Raw genomic sequence first — 25343 nt, 5'->3', positions numbered from 1 at the left:
CTCAAACAACAGATTAATATACATTATATCAAATGAATGAGGAGCATCCACAGGAACCCTGTGCAAACTCCTGCCCACATGGGCCATTTCTCCAGCGCTGAATGCACTGTGCTTGTCCAAGTAGTCACTCAGTGAATGTTGGCAAATGACAGTGCAAATGCTAAACTGAAGCAAGAAAAGAAAAGAACCAACATTTATTAGGAACCTAGTCACTATCTGTCAGTCTCTTTGCAAAGGAAGTATTTGTGTAATGTCTTAACACTTTATCCTTAGAACAGTCTTTTGAGGGAAAATGCAAACCTAGGTTTCTGACATCCAAGCCCACATTTTTTGTACAACACAGTATCACCTTTTAAAAAGGAATACTTCGGTAAAAGAATATTTCCAAGTGAAAATGATAGCTGCAAAGCGGAAAATACTTAATTCCTTGAAAAGACAGGAACGAGAGAGGTCCAGGCAGAATCACACCAGGCTTTGCGCAGGGAGGAGAATCTAGGCCCCTTAATGAGCAGGGGTGGGAAGTCTCCATCCAGCCTGAGACTCAGCAAAGGCTTCCAGATCTCAGACCCTAACAAACCACGGCCGGGAGGCCGGGGACAGGGCCGCCTACCCATTAGCAATCCCTTCTGTCTAAGCTACAGAGCTGCAGCACCAAGCAGCAAACAGTGCCCTGGTCCCTCCCAAGAGAAGCAGCTTGACAGCCAACTCCTTTTGGCCACAGGGACAAAGACTCAGCAAACACTCCACATTGGTTCACTTACTTCGAGGCCTCTGGATCATCTGTGCCAAGTCTGCCCTTTATCACACTAACAGGCAGAGTTAGATGTACTTTTGCGAACACGTAAAGGCGAGCAAATGCATTTCTTTCACTCTACGTGAAGCCAAGACAACAGGAGTTACTACCACTGCAGTAAGAAAGGCGTTTTATTTTATTTTATTTTAGATCTATCACTTCAGTACTCCCCCCCAAGTTTTTCTTTTTTTATTTGAGGCAGGAGGAATGAGAAAAGGGAGAGAGCACATGAGAGGGGGGAGGGTCAGGGAGAAGCAGGCTCCCTGCCGAGCAGGGAGCCCGATGTGGGACTCGATCCAGGGACTCCAGGATCATGACCTGAGCCGAAGGCAGTCGCTTAACCAACTGAGCCACCCAGGCGCCCTGAAAGGCGTTTTATTTTAAAGCTAAATGGATCTATCACTTCAGTACACCCCCCCCCTTCCTCCCTATTGTCTCCGAAGTTGGAGGAGTCTGTAAATTTCCCTCTATTCAGGGGCTCTGGTAGGGATGCTAATTGAGAGTGACACATGTAAAATCATCCCCATCACCAGTACCCCAGGAGCGCTCTCAAATCCCTGTTAAAATAAGATGTCTACCACCTAGGGAGACAACACCTCTCAAAAGTTATCTTTTTCAAGAAAGGCTCAAGAGAAAGTCTTCTGGGAACTTTCTGATTGTGGAACTTCCCCCAGGACCACCAGCAGCGCTACCTCTGAAATACTGAGCGAGTGCTGCCGCATGCCGCCCACCACGGCTCATTAGCTCAGCCCTGGGCTCTCCTCCACGAAGGCCAGGGTTCTACTCACTCAGTGAGTTTCTGCTGGAATGTGGGAGATGGTAGCCTTTGTCCCCCAACCTCTGACTGTGCCTGTAAAACTGTGTCGGAAGGAACAACCCGCTTTTTAAACTGATCATCATCAGAGGCAAAACAAAAGTAGCCCATAAAAATCTTTACAAATGTCATCTCCGATTTCTTAGGCAACCCCTGTGGAATCACTGTGCCCAATACGTAAAAACACTCTCTAGATTACATTTGCCAGGAAAAAATCTCTCTCAATACAGTACAAGCGTCACTTTTCTCTCAAACTGCCGTGAACTTACATTATTCAGCCATCTACCATTATTCCTGTTAAGTGATTCAGGACTCTAACTCCAAATAATTTACATATGAATCATTTCGTGGCAGTGTTCCAGGGTTCTGAGTGAGAGTAAATACAAAGAAAACTGCTAACTTGGCAAAAGATACCACCTTATCTTTGGCCATGGTGGTTTTTAATGAGAGAGAGAGAGAGAGAGAGAGATGGATTAGGGAATAAACAACTCTCCCAAACAAAACTAATCATCTTGTCTCTAATGGCCCCAGCCCCACAAAGCAGCCTTTCCTCCTGTGCCTTCTGTCCGGCTAAATCAACCTGGCTGCCCAAAGCAGACAGTGTTCTCCCAGCCCCTCCCTCATCCTCCACTACAGCCCATCAGTCCCCAGCTCCTGCCAGGTCCACCTTCTCAACAGCCTCTGAATCCACCCATTCACTTCTATCCCTATTGTCAATCTCTTGCCTGGGCCTCCAGGTGTTTGTACAGGTTTTCTCTGTCTGGAACCCCCGCCCCCCCACAACACACACATTCCTTGGGGGACTCCTGTGTTCCTCAGGTCTAGATTGGACCTCACCTCCTCTAAATAGCCTCCCCTGCTCAGTCGTGGCTGGGTTAGGCACCCTTCCTTCTCTCTGTGCCCCCTGTTCTTGCTTCAATCACTGCTCTCACCCTGCTGTCTGAAGGCTTCTGTTTACCTCGCTCTCCAGCAACCAGCACAGTTGGTTCTGAAGTGTATGAGTGAATAAAGACAGCATGCATTGCTCTTGGCCAACAGTGGCTTTCCAGCTGGATTCCACATTGCTTAGTGAGTATTGCTCCCCAATCAGAGGGAGAAAATGTACAAATCACCCCATATGATTTCTGTAGTAAGATGTGTGTAGCGGATTGAATAACGGCCACCCAAAGATATCAAGGCCTAACCCCTGGAACTTGTAAATATTACCTTATTTGGAGAAAGGGTCTTTGCAGATGTGGTTAACGATTCTGCAATGAGGAGATAACCCTGGATTATCTGGGTGCCATCACAACTGTCCTTATGAATGGAGGCAGAAGGAGATTTCACAGACAGAAGAGGAAAAATAAACACACAGAGGAGAGTGATGTGAGGACAGAGGCCAAGATTGGAGGGATGTGGCCGTAAGCCAAGGAATGCCATCAGCCACCAAAGCTACTCAGAGTCAAAGAACAGATTCTCCCCTAGAGCTCCGGAGGGAGTATGGATTTCAGACTTCTGGCCTCTAGAACTGTGAGAGAATAAATTCCTGCTGTTATAAGCCACCAAGTTTGTAGTAATTTATTCCAACAGCCTCAGGAAACAAATACAATATACATTTGGATTTGTGTTGTGCTTGGGCCCATTACATGGAGGTGATAAATGCGTAACTGTGGGAAGAGAAGGGCAGACCACTTCGAAGCACCATAACAGAGAGCTCAGAGCTTCGTACACTATGCAAATTTAATAAATAATCATTTAGAATGAACACTGTTTAGAATATTAGATACAGAAGAAGAATTTTTTTTTTTATGCTATGTTAGTCACCATACAGTCTATCATTAGTTTTTGATGTAGTGTTTCATGATTCATTGTTTGCGTATAACACCCAGTGCTCCATGCAATGGAAGAATTCTTAAATTTACAAACACCACAGCCTTCTCAACAGCCTCCATAAATCTGGCCCCACGGCAAATCTTGTAATGATCTCCTACTCAGAGGCACCTAACATGCTTTCCATCCTCTGGGCCTTTGCTCAGGCTGTGCTAGGCCCCTGGAAGGCTTTTCTTTCATTGCTGCCTATTGAAGTCCTAACCACTGCTAGAGTTTCAGCTCAAATGCTTACTCATGGCATCTTCTCTGATCACCTACTTCACTCATGTGCTTCCTCCAAACTCCCATATATTCTCTGCAGAACTGGTATTAATTTATATGTGAGACTGCCCTATTCCTAGCACAGTTTCTTGCACACACATCAAATTTTAGGTAAATGAGTCAATTAATCTGATAATGTATATGTATATGACAGAAAAGCAAACAGAAGGCCAGAAAAGGTTGAGATTTTTTTCTCCAGGTTCTTATTACATGAACAAATGAATAAATTGAACTTGAACAGGGAACGTGGCAGACTGGCTAATGTACAGGGTACATAATCAATGAGCACAAAATTCCAATCACTGCTCTGCCTCTGTGTGACTTTTGGGAAGCTATTTAATCTGAACCTCTGTTGATCAGTGAAACTGGTGTATCTTGTTTAGCAAGTCATTAAAGGTAATGTGCAAAATTCCTCTATGTCCAAGCCTGGAGAGATGATACATTTTAGTAATTTAGTTTCTGTGTACAACCCACAAAACAGAGGTAACCAACAACACCCCAGAACAGTAGCTGATTCCACTATGCCTCCCCCTTGATTTTGTCTTAAAAAAGAAATTCTCTATACCAATTTTTTCAAAAATAAAAGTCAATGGGGAAATCAACTTATTTGGAACAAACCAAGTTTTTAAATTATAATTTTATACAGTCAAAGTAGAAATAGTTGCTCAGATAAGCAAAATGTGAGGATGGAAATAAGCATATGATCATGAATTATAAAAACAAAATGACATTCAATGACAAGGAAAAACAGATCCAAATGTTTAAAGTGACCTAATCATTTGCCTCAGCATTTAGTGTACCAGACATATTTTTGCACATAAAGAACTTTTTTCAACTACTAAAACAGCTGCTTAAAATTTAATCAGGTAAACAATATCCCTACCATAGCAATTTTTTTTTTACTTTTTTGATAAAAATACTTTATTACAGTTGCTTAGAACTTGGCTCCCAAAATTATGACACATTCTGCTTAAATTCCACAATACCAGAAAGAGCAACACTTACTTACATATGAGGAAAAGTCTTTGTAGTTAAAAATTTAATAATATTGTTAGAACAATAAGTAAAAGCACACATTTTATTTAAAGAATATTAACTGTAGGAAAACCTTACTTATTCAAAGAAAAGGGGGGCATTTTGTACAGTCTCTGCTTCATTAGCTGTCACAGTGTGGTTAAAAAAAAAAAACATATGACAAATTTGCCTTTTGCATTTCTCAAACTTCAACATAATAATAATATTTTAAGTTTTCTGTTAAAAATACATAGTTTTGTAAATTTCCAATGAAGGCCACTTTAGGAGTTCCATTAATATAAAACCATGACTATCACTTTAAATCTTAATTAATTATACATTCTGAATTTCTGTGGCATATTAATAATGTTAACAGTTACCATGTGCTAAAATCTTATATACTGGTATTTCTCTACATGTTTTCCATACCTTAATTCAGTTAATCCTCACAATAACCTTGTGTCTTAGATATTATTAACAACCACACTTTAGAGGGAGAAACAGAAACACAGAGGGGTTAAGTAACTTTTCCAAGGTAGCACAGCAAAAAGAAGCAGAACCAAGACTAAAACTTCATACCCTCTGGCACTAGAACAGCACAGTTCAACAGAAATAGAATGTGATCTACATATAGAAATCTAAATTTTCTGATGCCCACATTAAGAAATGTAAAAAGATGCAGATAACACTAATAACTTACATAATCCAATATATCCAAAATATTATCATTTCAAAATGCAATCAAACAAAAAAGAAATTAATGAGGTACCACACTGTTTTTTCGTACTGTCTACAAAAATCTACTATGTATTCTAATCTACACTTTAATTCAGACTAGCCACCTAGGAGTTCTTGAGCCTGCTTTCTTAACTGCTATGCTAACAGAAAGTAATTTTAAAAAGGTCTTTGTCATCCGAGCTATTATCTTTTCAAACATAGTTAACATATCAATACTCCAGCAGCACTTCATCATTTGATCTTTCCCAGATCAGCCTGAGACTGGGACAGAAGAAAAAAAGTTCATGGGGGGGAGGGGCAATTCTTCATGGTGTTTCTACACATCTTCTATCAGCTTTTGTTACAAACTATCTTCCCAAGGGTATTTGTAACATAGAGATCATAGAGATAGGGTCTCCCTCAAGGGTAGAGGACAGATTGGTTTCCTGAGCATTATCATAAAAATAGTTTTCCTCTGGGGCAAAGTTTGGACAGGTTTGCTAGCAGCCCCCTCATAAGACTGGGGGTTTACTAAGCTTGAGGATCCTCAGCTGTGATCTAAACCTATTCTGTGTATAGCAACCGGCTGGGCCCCTCTGCATCACTTCCGTGGGACTTGGGAGTTAAGAGAACCAATGCTACCTGCTGTGCCACAAGTTATAAAAGTCTTTTGTCTCTGACCCAGCAATCCTGTGTCTTCAGCCAGCATCCATAAAGCAAGAAGGCTAACTAGTTAGTTGGAAAGTAAGGTGAAGTCTTAGACTCATCACAGTTCATGATAGGTCTTTTGAGCATTGCTGAGTTTTCATATAGGCATCTCCCAAAGAAGAGAACTTATATTTTCTATAGCTAGGACCGGATCAAGTCAATTTATTATTTTAGGATTAAAGTGAAAAATGACAAGGAAAAAAAAAACATGTTGATAGTGTTTCCCCTATTATTATCAATGGTCTATTCCTATTAAGGCCTTGTCAATGCCCACTTAAATTCCTTCACCGCAGTAAACATCTCACCAAGGTTTCTCAGTTTCTTATACTGTACCTTTCCACAACATTTGGCTTTGTCTATAATCTTCAGGGCAAACTCCTTTCCAGTGGACCTATGAAATAATCAGAGAAAGGCAATTTAAAGACACAAAGATACAATCATTCCCGATTTCCTCTACTAAAGGAAATGAAGATATTCTTCTAAATATCTTTTAGAATAGGAAAACAGTTCAACAGAGAAGTACTACCTTCCTCCTCTGTACATTAGGGATGATAGTGAGTGGGGTCAGGGAGAAAGGTACCCAAAAAAAGAAATGAAAAAATCCAAAGCCACACTGTCATTCTCATTTTATGATGTTAATAATTATAATATTAAATAATTCACATATTAAAAGTATTTAAAACTCTGTTGTATCAAAGCTGGACAAGAAATTTTTTCCATACTTAAATCTCAAAAGAGTTCTCTTAGGAGGCAGAATAAAATTAAGAAAAATTAATCAAAATAACTAAAATTTTTCTATGATCAATATATCTTTACGTTAATCTACTAATGACTAAAAGGCCCTAGGCTTTCAATGTCTCTTTCTCAGCCAAAACTCCAGCTGGTGCCATTTTAGCCACACCCTTAAATGCCTGTATCTGGTAGGAAAGAGATCATTTACTTGGACATACAAATGTTGAGGTTGTTGGGCGCCTGGGTGGCTCAGTTGGTTAAGCGACTGCCTTCGGCTCAGGTCATGATCCTGGAGTCCCTGGATCGAGTCCCGCATCAGGCTCCCTGCTCGGCAGGGAGTCTGCTTCTCCCTCTGACCCTCCCCCCTCTCATGTGCTTGCTCTCTCTCATTCTCTCTCTCTCAAATAAATAAATAAAAAATCTTAAAAAAAAAAAACAAAAAACAAATGTTGAGGTTGTTAACGTTTAATCACCTTTAACACAATTTAATCTGAACATGCCAAAAAGTATTGTTTAGCTAGGAAAACTGTTCAACAAAAAACACTGCCGTATTCTGGGAATACATTAGTTCTCTCAAGTGCAACTGCTTTTGCCACATGGTCACAGCACACACTGCGGAAGCTGACCTTAGAAGAGCAACTTTCATTTAAATTGCTTCCGCATAACATAAAACAAACCCTGACTCAGATTTCTAATGAGTCTGTAGAGATTGTATCTTAGATGCTTAATTTGTTACTTGGGTGGCAAACTGTGCACCAGAGCTAAGTAAAAGGACTCAGGGGACAGGGCAGTGTCCTCTACAAGGAGCACGAAAGCTTCACTGGAGATGCGGCAAAATGGAAAAGCTTTCTGGAAAACTCCCCACCAATAATAAAAATTACCACTTAAAACAAGTAGGGTATTGACCTATAAACACAAAAGCTCTAACCTGAGTCTTTTCCAGTTTGTATATTGTTTACAAAAGGCCTGGAATTTAAAAGAATGGATTTCTTACCACTTGAGAATTTAGGACCTTAAACAACATAAAGTTGAATAAGCAAAAATATAATTTTAATATAGGCAAAAGTTGGCTGACCCTGATCTGAATAGAGTCAGAGCTCATATATCTGAACTCCTAGTATTTACAATTAAGTATTAATTGAGAGGGTTACTGTGGGGCTTAAAGGGGTTAATAATACAAGCACAGCATCGAGAACATGCCTGACACAGGTAAGTGCTATAGGAGATTTTTTTTTTTTTTTTAATGAATCTTATTCTTTCCTATTCCTCTCTGGCTCATGGATGAGACCTGATAAATCTCTCAGCCCAACTGCGTACAAAGCAAGTTTATACTCTGTGCCTATACCTATTTTTTCCAGGTCAAACTGCCTGTGGGCTTACAAAACAGCTGGTCCTACCTACCCGTAGACTTTTTCAGGAAGGGGGAAAAAGAGACCTCCCAGGAAGGCCTTTTGTTCTTTCATTCAGCTTAGTAAGAATAAACTCCAGGGGAGAAATGTAGGTAAACAAATGATTATCCTCACCATCCACTCACCTGTCCATGCACTCTTTGACTACTGCAAAATTCCCATCACCAATAACCTTTCCGATTTTGTATTTCTCAAGAAGAGTTGATGATTCAGAACACCTGTTTCCATTCACACCTGCACAAAAGGATAAATGCAAAGTCTAGCAAACACATCAGCATTTCACCTTGATTCCTACATTTCTGTAAAATAATAATTGCAATGCAATTGATTTCTAAATCTATGGTGAACCATAAGAAAATTTCTAACCATAGTTTCTGAAGAGAACACCTGAAAACCTGAATCACCAATTTCCTTTTGACCTTGTTGTGAAATCTGAAACCAACATAATCAATAACCCTAACATATCCCTGAAATATCAGCTGAAATAAGTAAAAGAAAATTTAACCTAAGCTTTGTAAACTTCTTTGTTAACTCTCGAGGAAGGAAAAGGGGATGATGGTGGGGATTCGATCTTAAAAATTTTCAAGATTTCTCCTCAAGATTTTCTAGTAGAGAAAATTCTACCCAGCTGTGGGATACCTGTTAAGGCTAACTCCTGGCTCAAAGTCCTCTCAAAAAGGGGAAGGGCAGGGGAGAGGCAGGAGAAGGAAGTGGTTAAAAGGACTACTTTTTACAATGTATCCCCCGGGCCCAGCACATAGCAGACATCCAATGAAGAAACACACCTTTGCTACCTAATTGAGAGAAAGGGAAGTCTACATGTAAGACTTGTGAGCAGACTGCCACTAAGGAAAAATAAAGGAAGCCCAAGTGTAAAATCTGAAATTGGGTTAGCTTAATTAAAAACAAGGATATTTTATATATCCTGAAGTGACCTCACCAAGGCTCATTAGGCTAATCGGTGACATGATTACATCCCTATTGAGGAAGATCATAATTTAGCACAAGTGGGTTTTGGGTGTCCACCAAGTTCACATGGGTGACTTCCTTTATAAAAGTAATCATCAGATTGAGGACTACCTTCAGGACTCATGCAACGACCAAGTTCAGGTCCACCATTTACATTGGAAGAAGATCTGCCGTGTGCAGAAATCTGCTGAAAGAGGAGAGTGACTGTTATTTATCGGGAAAAATTTACAAATCTTCAGCTAGCTAATCCTTAAAGAATAGAAAATGCTTATATTGTACAAAAGTATGATGTTACAAAGAGAGGAGGCACCTCTTTCTCCCCATCTCTTCCCTATATCATTAACACATTTCTTCCTTAAAGTATTTTCAAATCAGATTGGGTATCAGGAAATTGCCAGTGTATTGCTCTGTTTGATACAGTTTTACTCTTGACCTCAATGGAATAAAGTAAAGGAAACTATCATGGCACCAGAGCGGAACAAGGGACTTATTAGTGGCATATAAGGTTTAGAACTCTAGGTAATTCCAAGAAATGTGGGTACGGAGTCCCCAGATCCCACAGCGACCCTGTGGCGGACCTCAGGGAGTCCCTGCAAAGGTGGAGCCCTTCTCAGAACTTAGCTTCATGCCTAGGACTGAATCACCTTCCACACTCTCCTGTGGATTCCAGATCCAGAGTGCAGCCCTGGCTTGACCCTCTTCTTTACTTCTTACTTGACAGCAAGAATTCCTCCTAACCATTTTAAAGACTTTAACTACTAGGAACGAGAGGGAAATAAAAGATAAAACTAAAAGATAGGTTCTAACTCAATAGGGCTGAAGTTCCCAGTCCAATCCAAAAATATCCCTAATTCTTAAAAGAATTGAAAAACTCATGACTATTATTCATAACAGGTTTATTATTATGTCTGCTTAGGGAATTTTTTATTTATCCCTAAGGGCTCTTAGGCTTTTGAACTCAAACTTTTCTCTTTGAACTATAATTGTCTTTCTTTCCCCTTTTCTTTTTTTAATTATTCCTTTCAGAAGCTTCCAAGGTCAAAGGACTTACCAAATACTGAGAAGCCTCTTCAACATTTTTTGTATTGGTGAACTTATCTGCTTGCCTCTATGCCCAAACTATCCTGGTACCCAAGTCCCATAATAATTGTGCCTTATTCATCACTGCATCTCCCATATGCAGCACAGTGCCTGGTACACACAACACTGAATTCATACTTGCTGATTAAAGGCATACATGACAGGGCCAAGCCAGGGAGACACCCGTCCCAGAGTGTTCACAAGTTGGAGACACTGGGTCTACTCTCTTCCTCTGGATGAAGTAAGAACCTCATAGATAACGAGTCCGGTTCAAAACCCAGGAAAGCCCAATACTTATACACAATGCTTCAAACAGGATCATCCAGAAGTTCTTCTGGAATGCGATACAAGCCTCAAGAATAGGAGGCATTAAAAATTGGTCTGTTTTCTCAGATCCCATGTAACCACCTTGTGTGGACATGTGGACAGTAAGACCAGCAGCAGCATGTCCTCTTAGGAACGCGAGGCCAAGGAAAAGCAGTTCTGAGAGACAACAAATCGGCCCCTGTCCTGAGTGGCAAACATGCTTCTCACAGGTTTTGTCTCCTTCACTCTGACATGGAGAAAAACTGTGTAGCAATGTGGGTGTGTGTGTAGGGTCCCTTTCAGGCCACCCTTAACTGGATGACAATACTACCCACTGACTCCTCAGAGTTCAATCATTTTGTTTCTCACAGGCAGTGTTTCAAAATTTAGCTTTTTTGTTTTGTTCTATTTCTTTGCTGCAGAAACCAAAGGCAATTCCAAAATCAGCTGTAGTCTATGCTCAAATGTTTAAAAGCTAGTTTGTTTAAAACCCAGGCCCAGAGAGGGGACTTCAAGGGAAGCCTGACAGAAAACTACAAGGTTCTCCAGTCAGTTCTGTTTCCACAGCTACCACCCTGGTCCTCCTTCAGCTTCTCCTAGTGCCTCATCAAAGGCTTCCTTGGTTACTCTCTGTCTCAGCCATTCCACACAGGATTGCCAGGAAACTTCTCTAAGGATAGTTCTGATATGACCCCTAGGATCCAAAACTTCAGTGGGTCTTTGTGACCAACACAATAACCCCATCATTTGTCTTACTACCTGCCTGTCCAATTTGTTTCCCACTGCCTTTTTTTTTTCATGAATTTTATACATTAACTCAAGATTTTTTTAAAAGATTTTATTTATTTTAGAGAGAAATAGAGAGCTTGAGCTGGGGCAGGGGGAGAGAGAGAGAGAATCCTAAGCAGGCTCCACACCCAGACGTGGAGTCTGATGTGGCACTCAATCTCAGGACCCTGAGATCATGACCTGAGCTGAAATCAAAAGTCGGACACTTAACCAACTGAGCCACCCAGGTGCCCCTCAATATATATATATATTTAAGTTGCTTAAACTTCCCAAGTCTTAATTTTCTGCTCTGAATATAGGGATAGTCACAAGACCTACCTAGTTGAAAGATGTGCAAGAAAATTAAAATTAGCTCCTACATGTAAACTCACTGACATGTAACACTAACTCAGTATTAGTTATTAGTATACTTTTCTTAAAACATCTAGCATAAAGCCTTGAGTCCAATGACTGAGAAATGTTTTCGAATTGTTGAATGTACAATGGCTATAGGAGATCTTTTCCTAAATAATTCATTTCAAATCTGTTCCTCTTCTAATCTAACCCTTCCTAGACTGAAAATTGCCAGTCATGGGAATAAGAGATCCAAATTAAATTCATACCAGCCAAGTTCTTAATGGAATAAAGACAGGAAAAATGTCATCCTGGAGAAAGTTCTATTTCAAAAAATAAATGGAAAGATCCCTTTTGATCACTGCTCACCCCTAGATTCCAGTGATGGGGGAGGTAGACTGTAATACCTGGAAACAACAGTGGATAGTACCAGCTTACCTGCATGTCTAAATTTCACAGCCCAGAACGGGGCAGCCCCACACCCTCCAGCCGCAGCTGGCTGAGTCAGGGTGCTGGGCAGGGACCTTCTCTCTTCTCAACACTCAGAACCTAGGGAAATGTCCAGTACGCAGGCCCACTGCTGACGTCCTAAGACCTGCCTTTGTCCCTGCCCTCCCCCAGGCCTGCTTGCTTAGCTCTCCTGGAAGCAGGTAACATTCTTTTCACAAGTCCCTTTCTTGAGCTAATTTGAGTAAACTTTAGTTGACTGCAGGCTGATGTGTTCTGTCTAACTCAAGGGCTCTCTAAGAAGGAAGTCTTGGAAGGGACTAAAATGAAGGCATTTTTACCTCCATATACATTTTCACATGGATGGGTGACTCCTCGGAGTAATCTACTAATTGAGTTCCTGGGAACCACTGTAACTTTCCCAATGTCTGCTTTGATTAAACCCCGACTCCGACCTATCCCGACTCCCTGTACAGCCCAGCAATTACAAGCACAGTGTGTGCTGGGATTCACAGGCAGCAAGGAAAGAGACCAGGAGACAGAGGAGGTGTGGGAACCGGTTCCCTGGCAACTAAAAGAGAGCAGGACCCGGGCTGAAGCCTGAGCCTCAGGGAAGGATGTGGCACATGGTGGGGGCCAACTGAAAAGCTACTTTCACGTGTACCTGACAAACGTGTCACTAAATCACCAGGAAGTGCAGCTTTCTTAGCAAACTAATGATGGCAAGAAAAGCTTTCTTCAAAACTCCCAAATTGAATTTTTTTTTTAAAGTATGGAACCTCAAGCATTTACCAAAAAACAAAACAAAACAAAAAAACAAAACCAAAGACCTATAGAGAGTTAACAGGAGTGACCTATCTAATTACCTATCCAAATAATATTCCTTTATTTGAAAACATGAAGGAGAATCATTTCGTGACAGTGCAGCTGAACAGACAGGGACATGAGGCAGGAACAGTTCTCCCTTCCTCCCTCAGCAATAACCGATGCTGGGCTGTTAGAGGATATAAAGATGAAGAAACACGATGATTGCTACCGCCCAGAAGTTTACAGTCTTATGAGGAGACATACGTGCACGCGTAAAACCTTTCCGAGCAACCTCTACATTCCAAGAAATGGTCTTTAGGGTTCTGATGGTACAAAGGACTCTGATGACCTGTGAGAGGGAGCCATGTTGCTAAGGCAGGAATCCACGCTAGCCAGTGATTAAGTTCACTTGACCTCCCAGTAATGAAACTTGGTGCTCCAAAGGTCCGAGAAAAGCTGGGTATTCACCAAGATCCCTGGACAGGTCCCTGGCAAATGTGAAGTGTCTATTGTGAAATATAAAGCAAAGCATTCCCAGTGCCCTGAGAGACATGCAGACAAAGAGCAATGAAAACGCAAGGGATAAAGCTAGGACTACAAAATTCTCACTGTTTCCCAGGCACAGTTTCTACATTTCCCTGTTCCTGGTCAGAGAATTATTCTCTTATTGAAGCAAGGATTGAATTAGCACCAGAGATTAAAATATGGTATTCCTGATTAAACCTGTCCCATGTCCATTGTCAAACTAACAATTTTTATTAAAATCTCTTAAAATGCTAATGAGCGTTCGTGCTTCCATCAGCAACTACGATGCTGAGACAGCACAAAGAAAATGCCTAGATGCTGCATGTTTGCAAGATCCTCCTCAATAAAGCATAAATGGATGGCAGCATCTGGGCTCTTTCAAGATTATCTTCCATAATTACTAACTGGTTCAAAAAGATGTGATTATGTTTCGGGGTGGGGAGAAGAGGGGGGCAAATTTCCTAATGAGGTCCTGACTGGTCAAGGAGGGAAGGTGATGGAAAGGGCTAGAGATATTGCTGAGAATGTTATGTGACCCGGCACTGCTGCCCCCATCTACCTGCTCCCCTGTTCCTCTGGTAGCAGCAGCAGCTCCATTTTTTGAGTAACCAAGGAAAGGAAAGGCACAAGAACCTGCTTCTGCTAAGAACATTTTTTTTTTAAAGAAAATTCAGTTCCTCAGCTGCACTAGCCACATTTCAGGTGTCTAATTGCCCTGTTGGTCTGGTGACTACTATATTGTACAATGCAGATACAGACCATTTCCATCATCTCAGAATGTTCTATTGAACAGCACTAGTTTAAGCACTTGAGAGAGATATATGTGTTTATATTTATATATTTGTATTTATTTTCTTTTTTTTTTTTTTTTTAAAGATTTTATTTATTTATTTGACAGAGAGAGACACAGCGAGAGAGAGAGCACAAGCAGGGGGAGTGGGAGAGGGAGAAGCAGGCTTCCCGCCGAGCAGGGAGCCCGATGCGGGGCTCATGACCTGAGCTGAAGGCAGATGCTTAACGACTGAGCCACCCAGGCGCCCCTATTTTCTTTCTTTTAATTGAAGTACAGTTGACATGCAGTATTACATTAGCTTTAGGTATACAACATAGTGACTGGACATTTATATACATTATAAAATGCTCAGTCCAATAAGTATAGTCACCATCTGTTATCATACAGAGCTATTACAATATTATTGACTGTATTCCCTAGCTTATACTTCACCTCTTAATCCCCTTTACTCACCCGCCCTCCCCTCTGCAACCACCAGTGTGTTCTCTGCATTTATGAGTCTGTTTCTGTTTTGTTCACTTCTGCTAAAAACTTTTTTAAAAGACTTGAAAATAGAGCAGAAAAAGCTATAACATGTTCTCAACTGCTAGCATCATTTAAAAAGGCCTTCATGGCTGGCTAGGTAAATACTATGTACTCAATCATGGCTGATAATGAGCAACATTCCAGCTTTCTACATTTTTAGCCAAGAAGTCAAGTCAGAGTGCCCTCCATTAAATTTCTTTGATAAGTAGAGTATTACAATTTCTACAAAACTTAAAATTTAAAGAGAAATGTTAGGTACTACACTGAAAATGTGAAGTTGTATTCAAAAATAGGCAATTCTCCAAGAAAAATGAAAATGACTATATCAATGCATTAAAGCATATTACTATTGACTTCTGGGTATAGTGCTGGACACTACTTCATTCTGACTCTTCATAAAAGGAAGCACTTGAACAGAATCTAGGAGATATTCTTGTGTAGTGAGCGGACTTTCTTGATGCATCTTGGAAAATGGCACTATGATTCAATTTTTAAATGGCCTACTGCAGGGTCAAAAATATGTTCTGCAAAAGGCTAGAGAGTAATATTTTAGGCTTTGTGGTATGGTCTGTATCACAGTTACTCAGCTCTGCTATTGTAGAATGGAAGCAGTCACAGAGCACATGTAAATGGATGAGTGTGGCTGTGTTCCAATAAAACTTAATTTAGAAAATCAGGCTATGAATTGCACTACTGGGTATTTACCCCAAAGATAAAAATGTAGGGATCCGAAGGGGTACGTGCACCCCGATGTTTATAGCAGCAATGTCCACAATAGCCAAACTGTGGAAAGAGCCAAGATGTCCATAACAGATGAATGGATAAAGAAGACATGGTATATATATATACACAATGGAATATTATGCAGCCATCAGAAAGAATGAAATCTTGCCATTTGCAACGACATGGATGGAACTGGAGGGTGTTATGCTGAGCGAAATAAGTCAATCAGAGAAAGACATGTATCATATGACCTCACTGATATGAGGAATTCTTAATCTCAGGAAACAAACTGAGGGTTGCTGGAGTGGTGGGGGGTGAGAGGGATGGGGTGGCTGGGTGATAGACATTGGGGAGGGTATGTGCTATGGTGAGTGCTGTGAATTGTGCAAGACTGTTGAATCACAGATCTGTACCTCTGAAACAAATAATGCAATATATGTTTAAAAAAGAAGAAGAAGAAGAAAAGAGGAAGGAAGGAAGGAAGGAAGGAAGGAAGGAAGGAAGGAAGAAGAGCAGGAGGGGAAGAATGAAGGCGGGGAAATCGGAGGGGGAGACAAACCATGAGAGACGATGGACTCTGAGAAACAAACTGAGGGTTCTAGAGGGGAGGGGGTGGGAAGATGAGTTAGGCTGGTGATGGGTATTAAAGAGGGCACGTTCTGCATGGAGCACTGGGTGTTGTGCACAAACAATGAATCATGGAACACTACATCAAAAACTAAAGATATAATGTATGGTGATTAACATAACAAAAAATTTAAAAAAGAAAAAAAAAGAAAATCAGGCTATGGGCCAGATTTGGCCAGCAAGCAAACTCTTGTTCTACAAGAAAACTCTAGGACAGAATAACCCTCAGGGTATGGTTGTTGCTATAAAGCAGCAGTTCCCTGGCCTTGACTATACATTAGGATCACCTGGGATGATCTGAAAGCTTCTATTGCTAGACTGCACCCCAGAGTAAAGAATCCCTGGGGTAGGGCCTGGGTACCACTACTTTTTTTTTAAGCTCCACAGGTGATACAATGTGCGGCCAAGGTTGAGAACCTCTGTGGAGGAAGTTTCTGGCAGCAACTGTAATTCTTCAGCTACCTTAAGTTCTCTTTGTCACTCGTCCAACAATCTAACCATTACAAGTTATCTCTAGCCAAGAACAACTTTCTCTTTGTAAGAAAAGGAAAGAAGATACTAATTACAGTTAACTGAATGCCTACTTTGTGGCAAGTCCTAAAATGAATACTCCGGATCTTAGGAATTAGGTATTATCATAATCTCCATTAATCCATAAAGAAACCAAAGCTCAGAGAGGTTATAACTTGCCCAAACACCACAGCAAATGTGTGGAGTCAGATTCTAAACCCAGGTTTGACTCCAGAGCCCAGGAGCTATTTGGCTATTCTCACACTGTCCCCTCCTCTAAGAAGACAAAAAGAGAAGTCTTCCAAGGCTATTAAATTAATGTAGGGATGGGGCACCTGGGTGGCTCAGTTGGTTAGGCGACTTCCTGGAGTCCCGGGATTGAGTCCCGCATCGGGCTCCCTGCTCGGCGGGGGGGTCTGCTTCTCCCTCTGACCCTCTTCCCTCTCGTGCTCTCTGTCTCTCATTCTCTCTCTCAAATAAATAAATAAAATCTTTAAAAAAAATAAAAAATAAAAAAATAAAAAAATTAATGTAGGGATGATACCCAGTATGAGACCCACTCATCAAAATACTCATTGTGGTATATTTAGAACATGCTTTCAGATTACAGCACTATAGTCATAGCCCTGTAATTTAGTCAAATAATGTACAAATTGATAAACAAATCCACAGCCTTTCCTCACATAAATAGAGCTTAAGAAAAATTTTTTTCTTTAAAAAGATGACCTCTGAAGTATATTGAAGATTTTTTTAAGGACGTATTACTAGATATTATCTATAAATAGATTTGCTTCCATTATCATTTTTGTGGGTTGTTTTTTTTTTAAGATTTTATTTATTTATTTGATAGAGACACAGCGAGAGAGGGAACACAAGCAGGGGGAGTGGGAGAGGGAGAAGTAGGCCTCCCACTGAGCAGGGAGCCCGATGTAGGGCTCGATCCCAGGACCCTGGGATCACGACCTGAGCCAAAGGCAGATGCTTAACGACTGAGCCACCCAGGTGCCCCATTTTTGTGGGTTTTAAAAAAATATTTAAAAATATCAATTCCATTAATTAAAAGGGAAAGCCAGTATGAATTATGATAAACGCTAAATCAGAAATGCATTTAAAAGCAGAAATCATCCAAAGAAGATACACAGATGGCCAACAGACACAAGAAAAGATGTTCAATATCACTCATCATCAGGGAAATGCAAATCAATACCAAATGAGGTGTCACCACACACCTGTCAGAATGGCTAAAAATCACAAACACCAGAAACAAGTGTTACTATGGATATGGAGAAAAAGGGATCCTCATGCAGTGTTGGTGGGAATGCAAGCTGCTGCAGCCACTGTGGAAAACAGTGTGGAGGTTCTCAAAAAATTAAAAATAGAATTACCCCATGATCCAGTAATTCCATTACCGGGTATTTACCCAAAGAAAATGAAAACACTAAATTTTCTGAAAAGAGATATGCACCCCTATGTTTACTGCAGCATTATTTACTATAGCCAAGATATGGAAGCAATCCAAGTATGTAATGAATGGATAAAGAAGATGTGGTGTGTATATATATACACACAATGGAATATTATTCAGTCATAGAAAAGAATGAAATCTTGCCATTTGCAACAATATGGACAGATCTAGAGGGTATAATGCTAAGAGAAATTAGTCAGAGAAAGACACACTATATGATTTCACTTATATGTGGAATTTAAGAAACAAAACAAAAAGAGACAAAAAACACACTCTTAAATATAGAGAACAAACTGGTGGTTGCCAGAGGGGAGGTGGCAGGGGGTACAAAAAGGTGAAGGAGATTAAGAGTACACTTATTGTGATGAGCACCGAGGACAGAATTGTTCAATCATTATATTGTATGCCTGAAACTAATATAACACTATGTTTATATATGGATTAAAAAAAATTAAAAAGAAATCAAAATAAAAACAGAAATCTTCACTTTTACATTGGATTTGTGATAACTTACTCTGAAATACTCACTATTAGTAATGACATATGAGAACAATTAATCTGAGTCAGCACCTAAAGCTTGGTAACATACAAAAAGTATTCTTATCTGTAGCCAAACTTTAGGCTTGCTTTCATTTGGCTAAATTAGTGGTGCTTGGTATTTGTGATTGGTGAATAGTGGTAAAGAGTGAATTATCTGGGTAAACAGAAGCCGCGGCCTGCACGAGCCAACTCAACAGTCTACGAGAGAGGCTTGTGGAACCTGTTGATTTGTGCCTTTCTGTTCCTGAGTATCGCTGCCACCTCAGCGGACTGATTACATGGTCCACCAAAACCAGCACAGAATCTCTGCATATCCTTGTAAGTGAGCCTTTCAGACAAAGTGTTGGCTTACTGGATTCTGAGCAACAGACAGGTGGTATAACCAGGCCTACCTGCAAAAAATGTCTGCATGCTTTCACTGTGAGGTACCATCAACTTCTAGGATGCCCGGGTACTAGGAGAGGTGCCTACCTCTTCAGTCCAAACCATGGATGTTACACCATCAGTCACCGGCGCAAGCTAATTCACTACAACTTCTAAGTCTTAATTCCATCCAATTATCTTCAATATACTACCAGGAAGAATTTCTAATGGGCCATTTTCATGAATAAGGGAGCATTTAAGATTAACACATGAGTTGCTTATATTCAAATAAAGTTCTTACAATTGATCTTATTTGTATACTTGATCCTATTTATACACTGATTAGCTTGGCAAACTCTCCCTCCAGCCCCATGAAGGTGGGCTTCAGCCCCACTGAGCCACTGACCCACCAAATGCCTCTATTTACTGAGCAACCACAATGTGCAAATCACTGTCCTCAAACAGCGTCTGAGATTCATAATGATGATTTATTTTGTTAGGCCCCTGAAGTCTTCAAAACTGCTTAGTCCTTCTTTTGTTTTTGTTTCTGTCAACAAAATCAAACATGTGAGGAGATGAAGTCACCACCTGGCATTTCTGGGGTAATAAAAAGAGTATAAAAGTAGTCAGTCTCTCAGTACTGAGGATTATTAACTAGCTTTAAATACCAGAGAAAAACCAAAGCTCCAGGGAAAAGCCAAAACGTCTAAGGTCAGCGGCTACTGTGGATTTACATTTCACAGCTTCGAAAAGAAGTTTTGAAGTTCAGAAGGTCAAAGAGTTGCATTTTAGCTCTGCCAATCAGTATGAGATACTACCAGCCCTTTCATCACACTTCACAAATCTGGAAAATCTTTCACCACCAGCAGACCCAGGAGACATCATCAGATAAAATATCAGCACATCAGACAGTTTATAATCTCAAGATGTTGGACAGTGTTCCAAATGTACTTTTTTTCTTTCTTCTTTCAACCAACAAGAATACTCACAGTAGACAGCCTCTGGGCATACACTTCAGCATCAAAACGGGAGACATTTTATCCCTCAGTGTCCACAGATGTGCCCCTGACTCGGAAGCCTTAAGTTACTACAGCCTTGAAAGTTCTAAACTGGGACAGGGATGATGAATTAAATTCCAGGGAAATGCTTTCTTCATCCATCTGGCAGCTGATGACACATTTAGTACTCTTTATTGCCTATCTGTCCCAAAGAAAATGCTGTGATTTAAGCACAGAAAATATTCCCACAGGGAAAGTTATCAGCTAGATCGAAGGGACTCTGAGGGGCTTGGGCAGAGGAAACAGGAGATCATGGGCTGAGGTCAAGAGGAAGATGAGGATTAAGAAGAAAACATCACTGGTGGTGGGATTCTAGAATTTGAAGGGGAGAGAAAAGAATGGGCAGGGGGTGATTGGTCAGGAGAACAAAAGGATTGGGAGGAGAACAAAGCAATAAAATTGATACGGAGAGAGACTTTTGTGGCCCTCGAAAGGGCAAATGGACAGAAACCTATTGAGGGAACAGGGGCAGCCTTAGAAAGAAATTTTGGGTGGCTGATAAAGAGATGAAAGCAGAGAGAAGGGGTGTGGTAGCCTTCAAAATGGTTCCCCTGAGCCTCACCTCCTGATTTTCATGCCCTTGTGTGGTCCCTCCTCATGCTGCACGGAGCTGACACGTGACTGTTAAACTATTATGGAAACGATGGTGTCCGACCTCCAAGACTAGGTCATAGACAAGGAGGGCTTCTGCATGGCATTCTCTCTTACAGATCACTTGCTTTGGGGAAACCCAGCTGCCGTGCTCTGAGGACACTCAAGCCAACTTATGGAGAGGTCCACATGGCGAGGACCTGAGGCCTCCTGCCAACAGCCAGCACCGAGCTGCCACCAAGCGAAGGAGTCACCATGAAAGGGGATCCTTCACTCCCGGCAGGGCCTTTGGGTGACTGGAGCCCTGGTGCACACCTTGACTACAACCCTGCCAATGATCTTAAAGCCAGAACCACCTGGTAAAGCTGCTCCTGGCTTCCTGACCCACAAGAACTGTGCAAAACAGTAATTTTTTACTGCTATTTTAAGCTGCTAAATTTCCAAAATAACCTGTTACTAAGCTGCCTTACAGAGTACTAAATGGAGCTGGACTATAGACAGAGGGCAGGAAAACAGAGACGAAGCACAGAGTCAGGAAGGTAATTCATAATAGAGAGAACACAGAGGAGATAATAATCTGAAGTCTGACTTCTCTCACTTTCTCCTTCCTTCTTTATACTGCTGCATGTTAATTTTTTTCTTTGTGAGTAAAACTTCCCTCATGGGAACACTGAACCTGGAAATCCCAAGGCTTAGGGTAAGAAAGAACAGCAAAGCTATTCTAAGTGCTTTCTCTATATTTAATTAATCTCAACCCTATGCACTAGGTCCTATTAATCCTTTTTTTTTTTTTTTAACAGATAAGGGTGATATGACTTGCCCAAGATCATATAGCTAGTGAGTGGCCAAGCCAAGATCAAACCCAGAAATTCTGGTTTCAGAGCTCATGCTTTCAACCACTACACCATCTTATGTCCTTCTCCAAATGGAGGCATCTGAGCACAACTGAGCTCTGGGCTTCATTCTTTGACACACTCTTTCTGTGTAACTACATACTATGGGACACCACTTCTGGCTTAATCCTCTGGCTTGAGTGGACCAAAGACTTGTCTTGGTTCCTCTTGGTTTAACTGGTTCTGACTGAAGCACTCACAGAAAATTTTAATTATTAAGGAGAACTAAAGAAGAATAAAGAAGAGTCCAGAGATGCTACATACCCTCCTGACACAGGCCTCATATAACTTGGCATGAATTGGCCTTACTAAAAAGGCCTTTGGGCTCCCCAAGTGTCTGACTGTAGGAAGCAGCCTGAGGTTAAGGTAAAGCCTGGGGTGCTGGGAAGGCAGCTTGTTTCTAGCCTGCAGAACTGCATCCTCCCCAGGTGACCATCACCACCCAGTGGTCTTGCCCAAGGAAGCCAGATTCCCTAAATCCATACAAAACAAAACCAAGTTCTAATACCTAGGGACTAGGTTTTGGGGAAATGGCCCAATGGCAACTTCCTAGGTAGCCCTAGCTATACCAGATATATATATCTGATAGATAGATAGATAGATAGATAGATAGATAGATAGATAGATAGATATACATATATATATCTCTCTCCCCAGCTATACTACTATGCTTGCAATGGGACTTCCATGCCAGGCCCACCATGTAACATCATCTCATATCCAGGTACCTATATGTTTGCTGGGCCTGGACTACACTACCTTGCTCCAGTCTATGTCAATCTTAACAATACTCAGTTCCACTGCTGGCTTCCAAAGAAAACCAAGAACCCTAACCTCTCGTGAACTTTGTCATTTTATTAAAGCTTTTTGGGGTCAGGTAGAAGTGCTGGGCGCTTCTCTATCTTTCTACCTCTCTTCATCCAGCCTCCCCCACCCCAGGACTGCCTCTCCCTTTTCCCAAGCACCCTCCGCATTCCATTTCTAATATCTCAACTCATTTTTATTCAAAGCATTTATGCATTTCTAAACCCAGATACTCAGTATCTGGCAAGCCACCCCAGCACTCACCCTCCTGAAAGACTTACACAGCATAGCTTTTCCATAATAACCATACAAGCTTCCTCCTGAGAGGTCTGTGCTGCAGTCACTGAAGCAGACCCAACAGGGATGGGGGAAGAGCCACAGGTTAGAGACAGAGACCCTAAAAGGGTCAGAGATCCCAAGTGGCCACTGAGACCCTGAACAAGTCACTTCATATCTCTGAACCTCAGTTTCTCCATCTATAAAATGAAGACTAAACTACAGATCTGAGATGACTTTGTTTTCACAATGTAGGTTTCACATAACTAGCAAAACCAAAAAATTATAATCGAGGTACAACTTTCAGTTACCCTAATGTCTTTTAGTTTTAGGTTTAAAGAACCCCAACTGCTTGGTTGCCACCCTATTTCTTACACTCCCATCCTGCAAAAATTACTCACTATTTGAAGAAAGCTTTCCTTCCTCTCTTGGCTTTGGTCCAGCCCTTCAAAGAGCATGATCTTTTATAAATGCGTATGAATGGAGCAGAAAGGTCTTCCTCAAAGAGTAGGATGGGGAAAACTGAGGACTTTTTTGTGGAGAACTGGGCTGCTTCTGTATTTCTCATATCTTTTTCAATGAGCAAACAAAAAAAGCCATGGACACTCTGTGGTCAGAGATTAAACATCACAATATGACTGTTTTCATTTTCAGTTTTTCCAACATCCCTACCAAAACACTAAAATGATTCCCAGAAACTGGCACAGGAAAATTGTGATAGAATATCAAATTCTGCTTCCCTTTGACTTCACTTTGCCCAATTCCCTACTAGGTAAAACCCAGGTAGATAGGTAGATAGGTAGATAGATAGATAGGTAGATAGATAAATAAATAAATAGATAAATAAATAAATAGATAATAAATAAATAAATAATCTGGCAGAAGCTGTGTCCTGGCAGATAGAGAGACAGGAGTGTCATCTCCTACACAGGCTGTCCTGGCTTGGTTTGCTTGCTTTTGTCAATTCTGATTCTCTAGATAAAGATTAGCTATCCCCAAAGCCATTAAAGCATCTAACCAGGATAAATAGTTCCTGCCTGTGAAAAACAGCCCTCCATTGTCAGACATTCCCTCTTAATTGATCTTAATAAGCCATTTTAAATGAAGGGGAAGAAAAAAGCAGAGCACTAACACATGGTAATTATCTGTAATTCCCCATTTGTAATGTCACTGAATAGAGAAAATAATGCAAACGTGGACAGATGCTGACTAGAGCTTACACTGACATCGAAATTAGGGTATTTTGTACAGTAAGTAACATGACTAAGCGGCAGTATTTCAAAGGCAGGTCTTCATCCCCCACAACAATATCCAATACCAGGGACTGCTGGGAACAGTTAGGAGACGCAATTTCCATAAGGCATGACCCAGGGGAATAGGCAGCAGTTTAGCATTGTGGCCTAAAAGCTGATCAGTGTGGCAGAGACTCAGCTAATATTTAGCTGCTAATATCAGCTGCTAATATTTAACGTAAAATTCAGTAATTCTGTATCAGCTTTAAAGTGAGGAGAATAGACTCCCCCTGCCTCCTAAGTAAGTTTTTGTGGTTTTTTGCTAATTTAAAGAACTATAATCCCAGCACTTTAGTGGTCATTTGAAAACAAATGTCCTTATTTGACGATGATAGAAAACACAGAGGAGGTCTCACAGCTGTGAGTAAAGCCCACAGGCCTCAAGTGTGGTGGAAGACAAAGTGGGTTTGGGAGGGAAGGGGGTAGGGTCATGCAAAAGTTAGGTAGAAGCTAGACTGAGCAGTGGGAGGAATGCTGGGAGGCAGAGTCCCAAGGCCTTGAGGGGAGAATGATAGAGACAGGAGCTGGAGGCAAGGACAGTGATACAGTGATAAACAGGTGACACATTAAAAGGGGGGGGCACAACATCCTGACCTTGTGGCTTCTAAGACCCTGGGACTGACAGATCAAGAGCCATGGGTACAGAACACAGTACTCCCCTCTTCCACCTCTGCCCCAGGGTAACCCCTAAACTCATTATAATGTATCTGAATTGTGGGTATAGCCCCGCCCAATGCCCAATGGCCAATGGAGAAAAGCTACCTTGATGGTTCTGGTACATACCTCGCAGGGTCAAACACTCCCCCTCCCAACCTGTGGGAGGAGTCTCCCAAAAGATTGGAAGCAGCCTCCACTAGAGACCACCCACCACACTGCTTGTCCCAGAAAAACCCAGTAATACCCAATCCCAAAACAACCTAGGGGCTGGTTCCACCTCCTGGAACTTGTCCGCTCTCCCACCTGGAGAGTGTCCTTTCACCTTAATGAACTGCTTTGTACTTGCTACTTTCCTTCTGGCTGTCTTTATTCTGAGCAGGGATCCCTATGTATCTTTTCATGGGGAATCCAAGCTGAGACCTCCCCATTCACACAACGCTCTCTCCCACCAGTAACAGAAAGACCACTACTCCTTATCTTACTGATAATCTCATCTTCTATCTCGACCAGTAACCAAGAGCTGTGTGCTAGATGCTGGGGTTGCTATACCATTTCCGATACACTCAGTATAATGAGAACAACTTTATCTAATGTCTCAGCAATAAAACAACTTATCATGTTTTCAAAACTCCACGAATCTCCACTCCAGGAGT

The 25343-nt window shown here is 41.2% G+C and overlaps 1 protein-coding gene across 12 annotated transcripts in view; it reads right to left on the bottom strand.

Annotated features, from left to right (window-relative positions):
• Window positions 1-25343, bottom strand: part of DCLK2 (doublecortin like kinase 2) — a 145976-nt gene that overhangs the window by 23347 nt on the left and 97286 nt on the right. For 8 of the 12 annotated variants that reach the window (XM_032412969.1, XM_032412971.1, XM_032412973.1 and 5 more), the window contains 3 exons: window positions 9398-9473; window positions 8443-8551; window positions 6510-6567 (listed from right to left, as the gene is read on the bottom strand). In XM_032412969.1, coding sequence (XP_032268860.1) covers window positions 6510-6567; window positions 8443-8551; window positions 9398-9473 — 243 coding nt within the window. The remainder of the gene's footprint in view (window positions 1-6509; window positions 6568-8442; window positions 8552-9397; window positions 9474-25343) is intronic. The other 4 variants (XM_032412970.1, XM_032412972.1, XM_032412974.1 and 1 more) reach the window with 1 other exon arrangement.

Source organism: Phoca vitulina, unplaced genomic scaffold (genome assembly GCF_004348235.1).
Source record: "Phoca vitulina isolate PV1807 unplaced genomic scaffold, GSC_HSeal_1.0 scaffold14, whole genome shotgun sequence".
Lineage (NCBI taxonomy): Eukaryota > Metazoa > Chordata > Mammalia > Carnivora > Phocidae > Phoca > Phoca vitulina.
The sequence above is the reverse complement of the archived record's forward strand: the minus strand, read 5'-3'. Positions and strand labels throughout refer to the sequence as shown.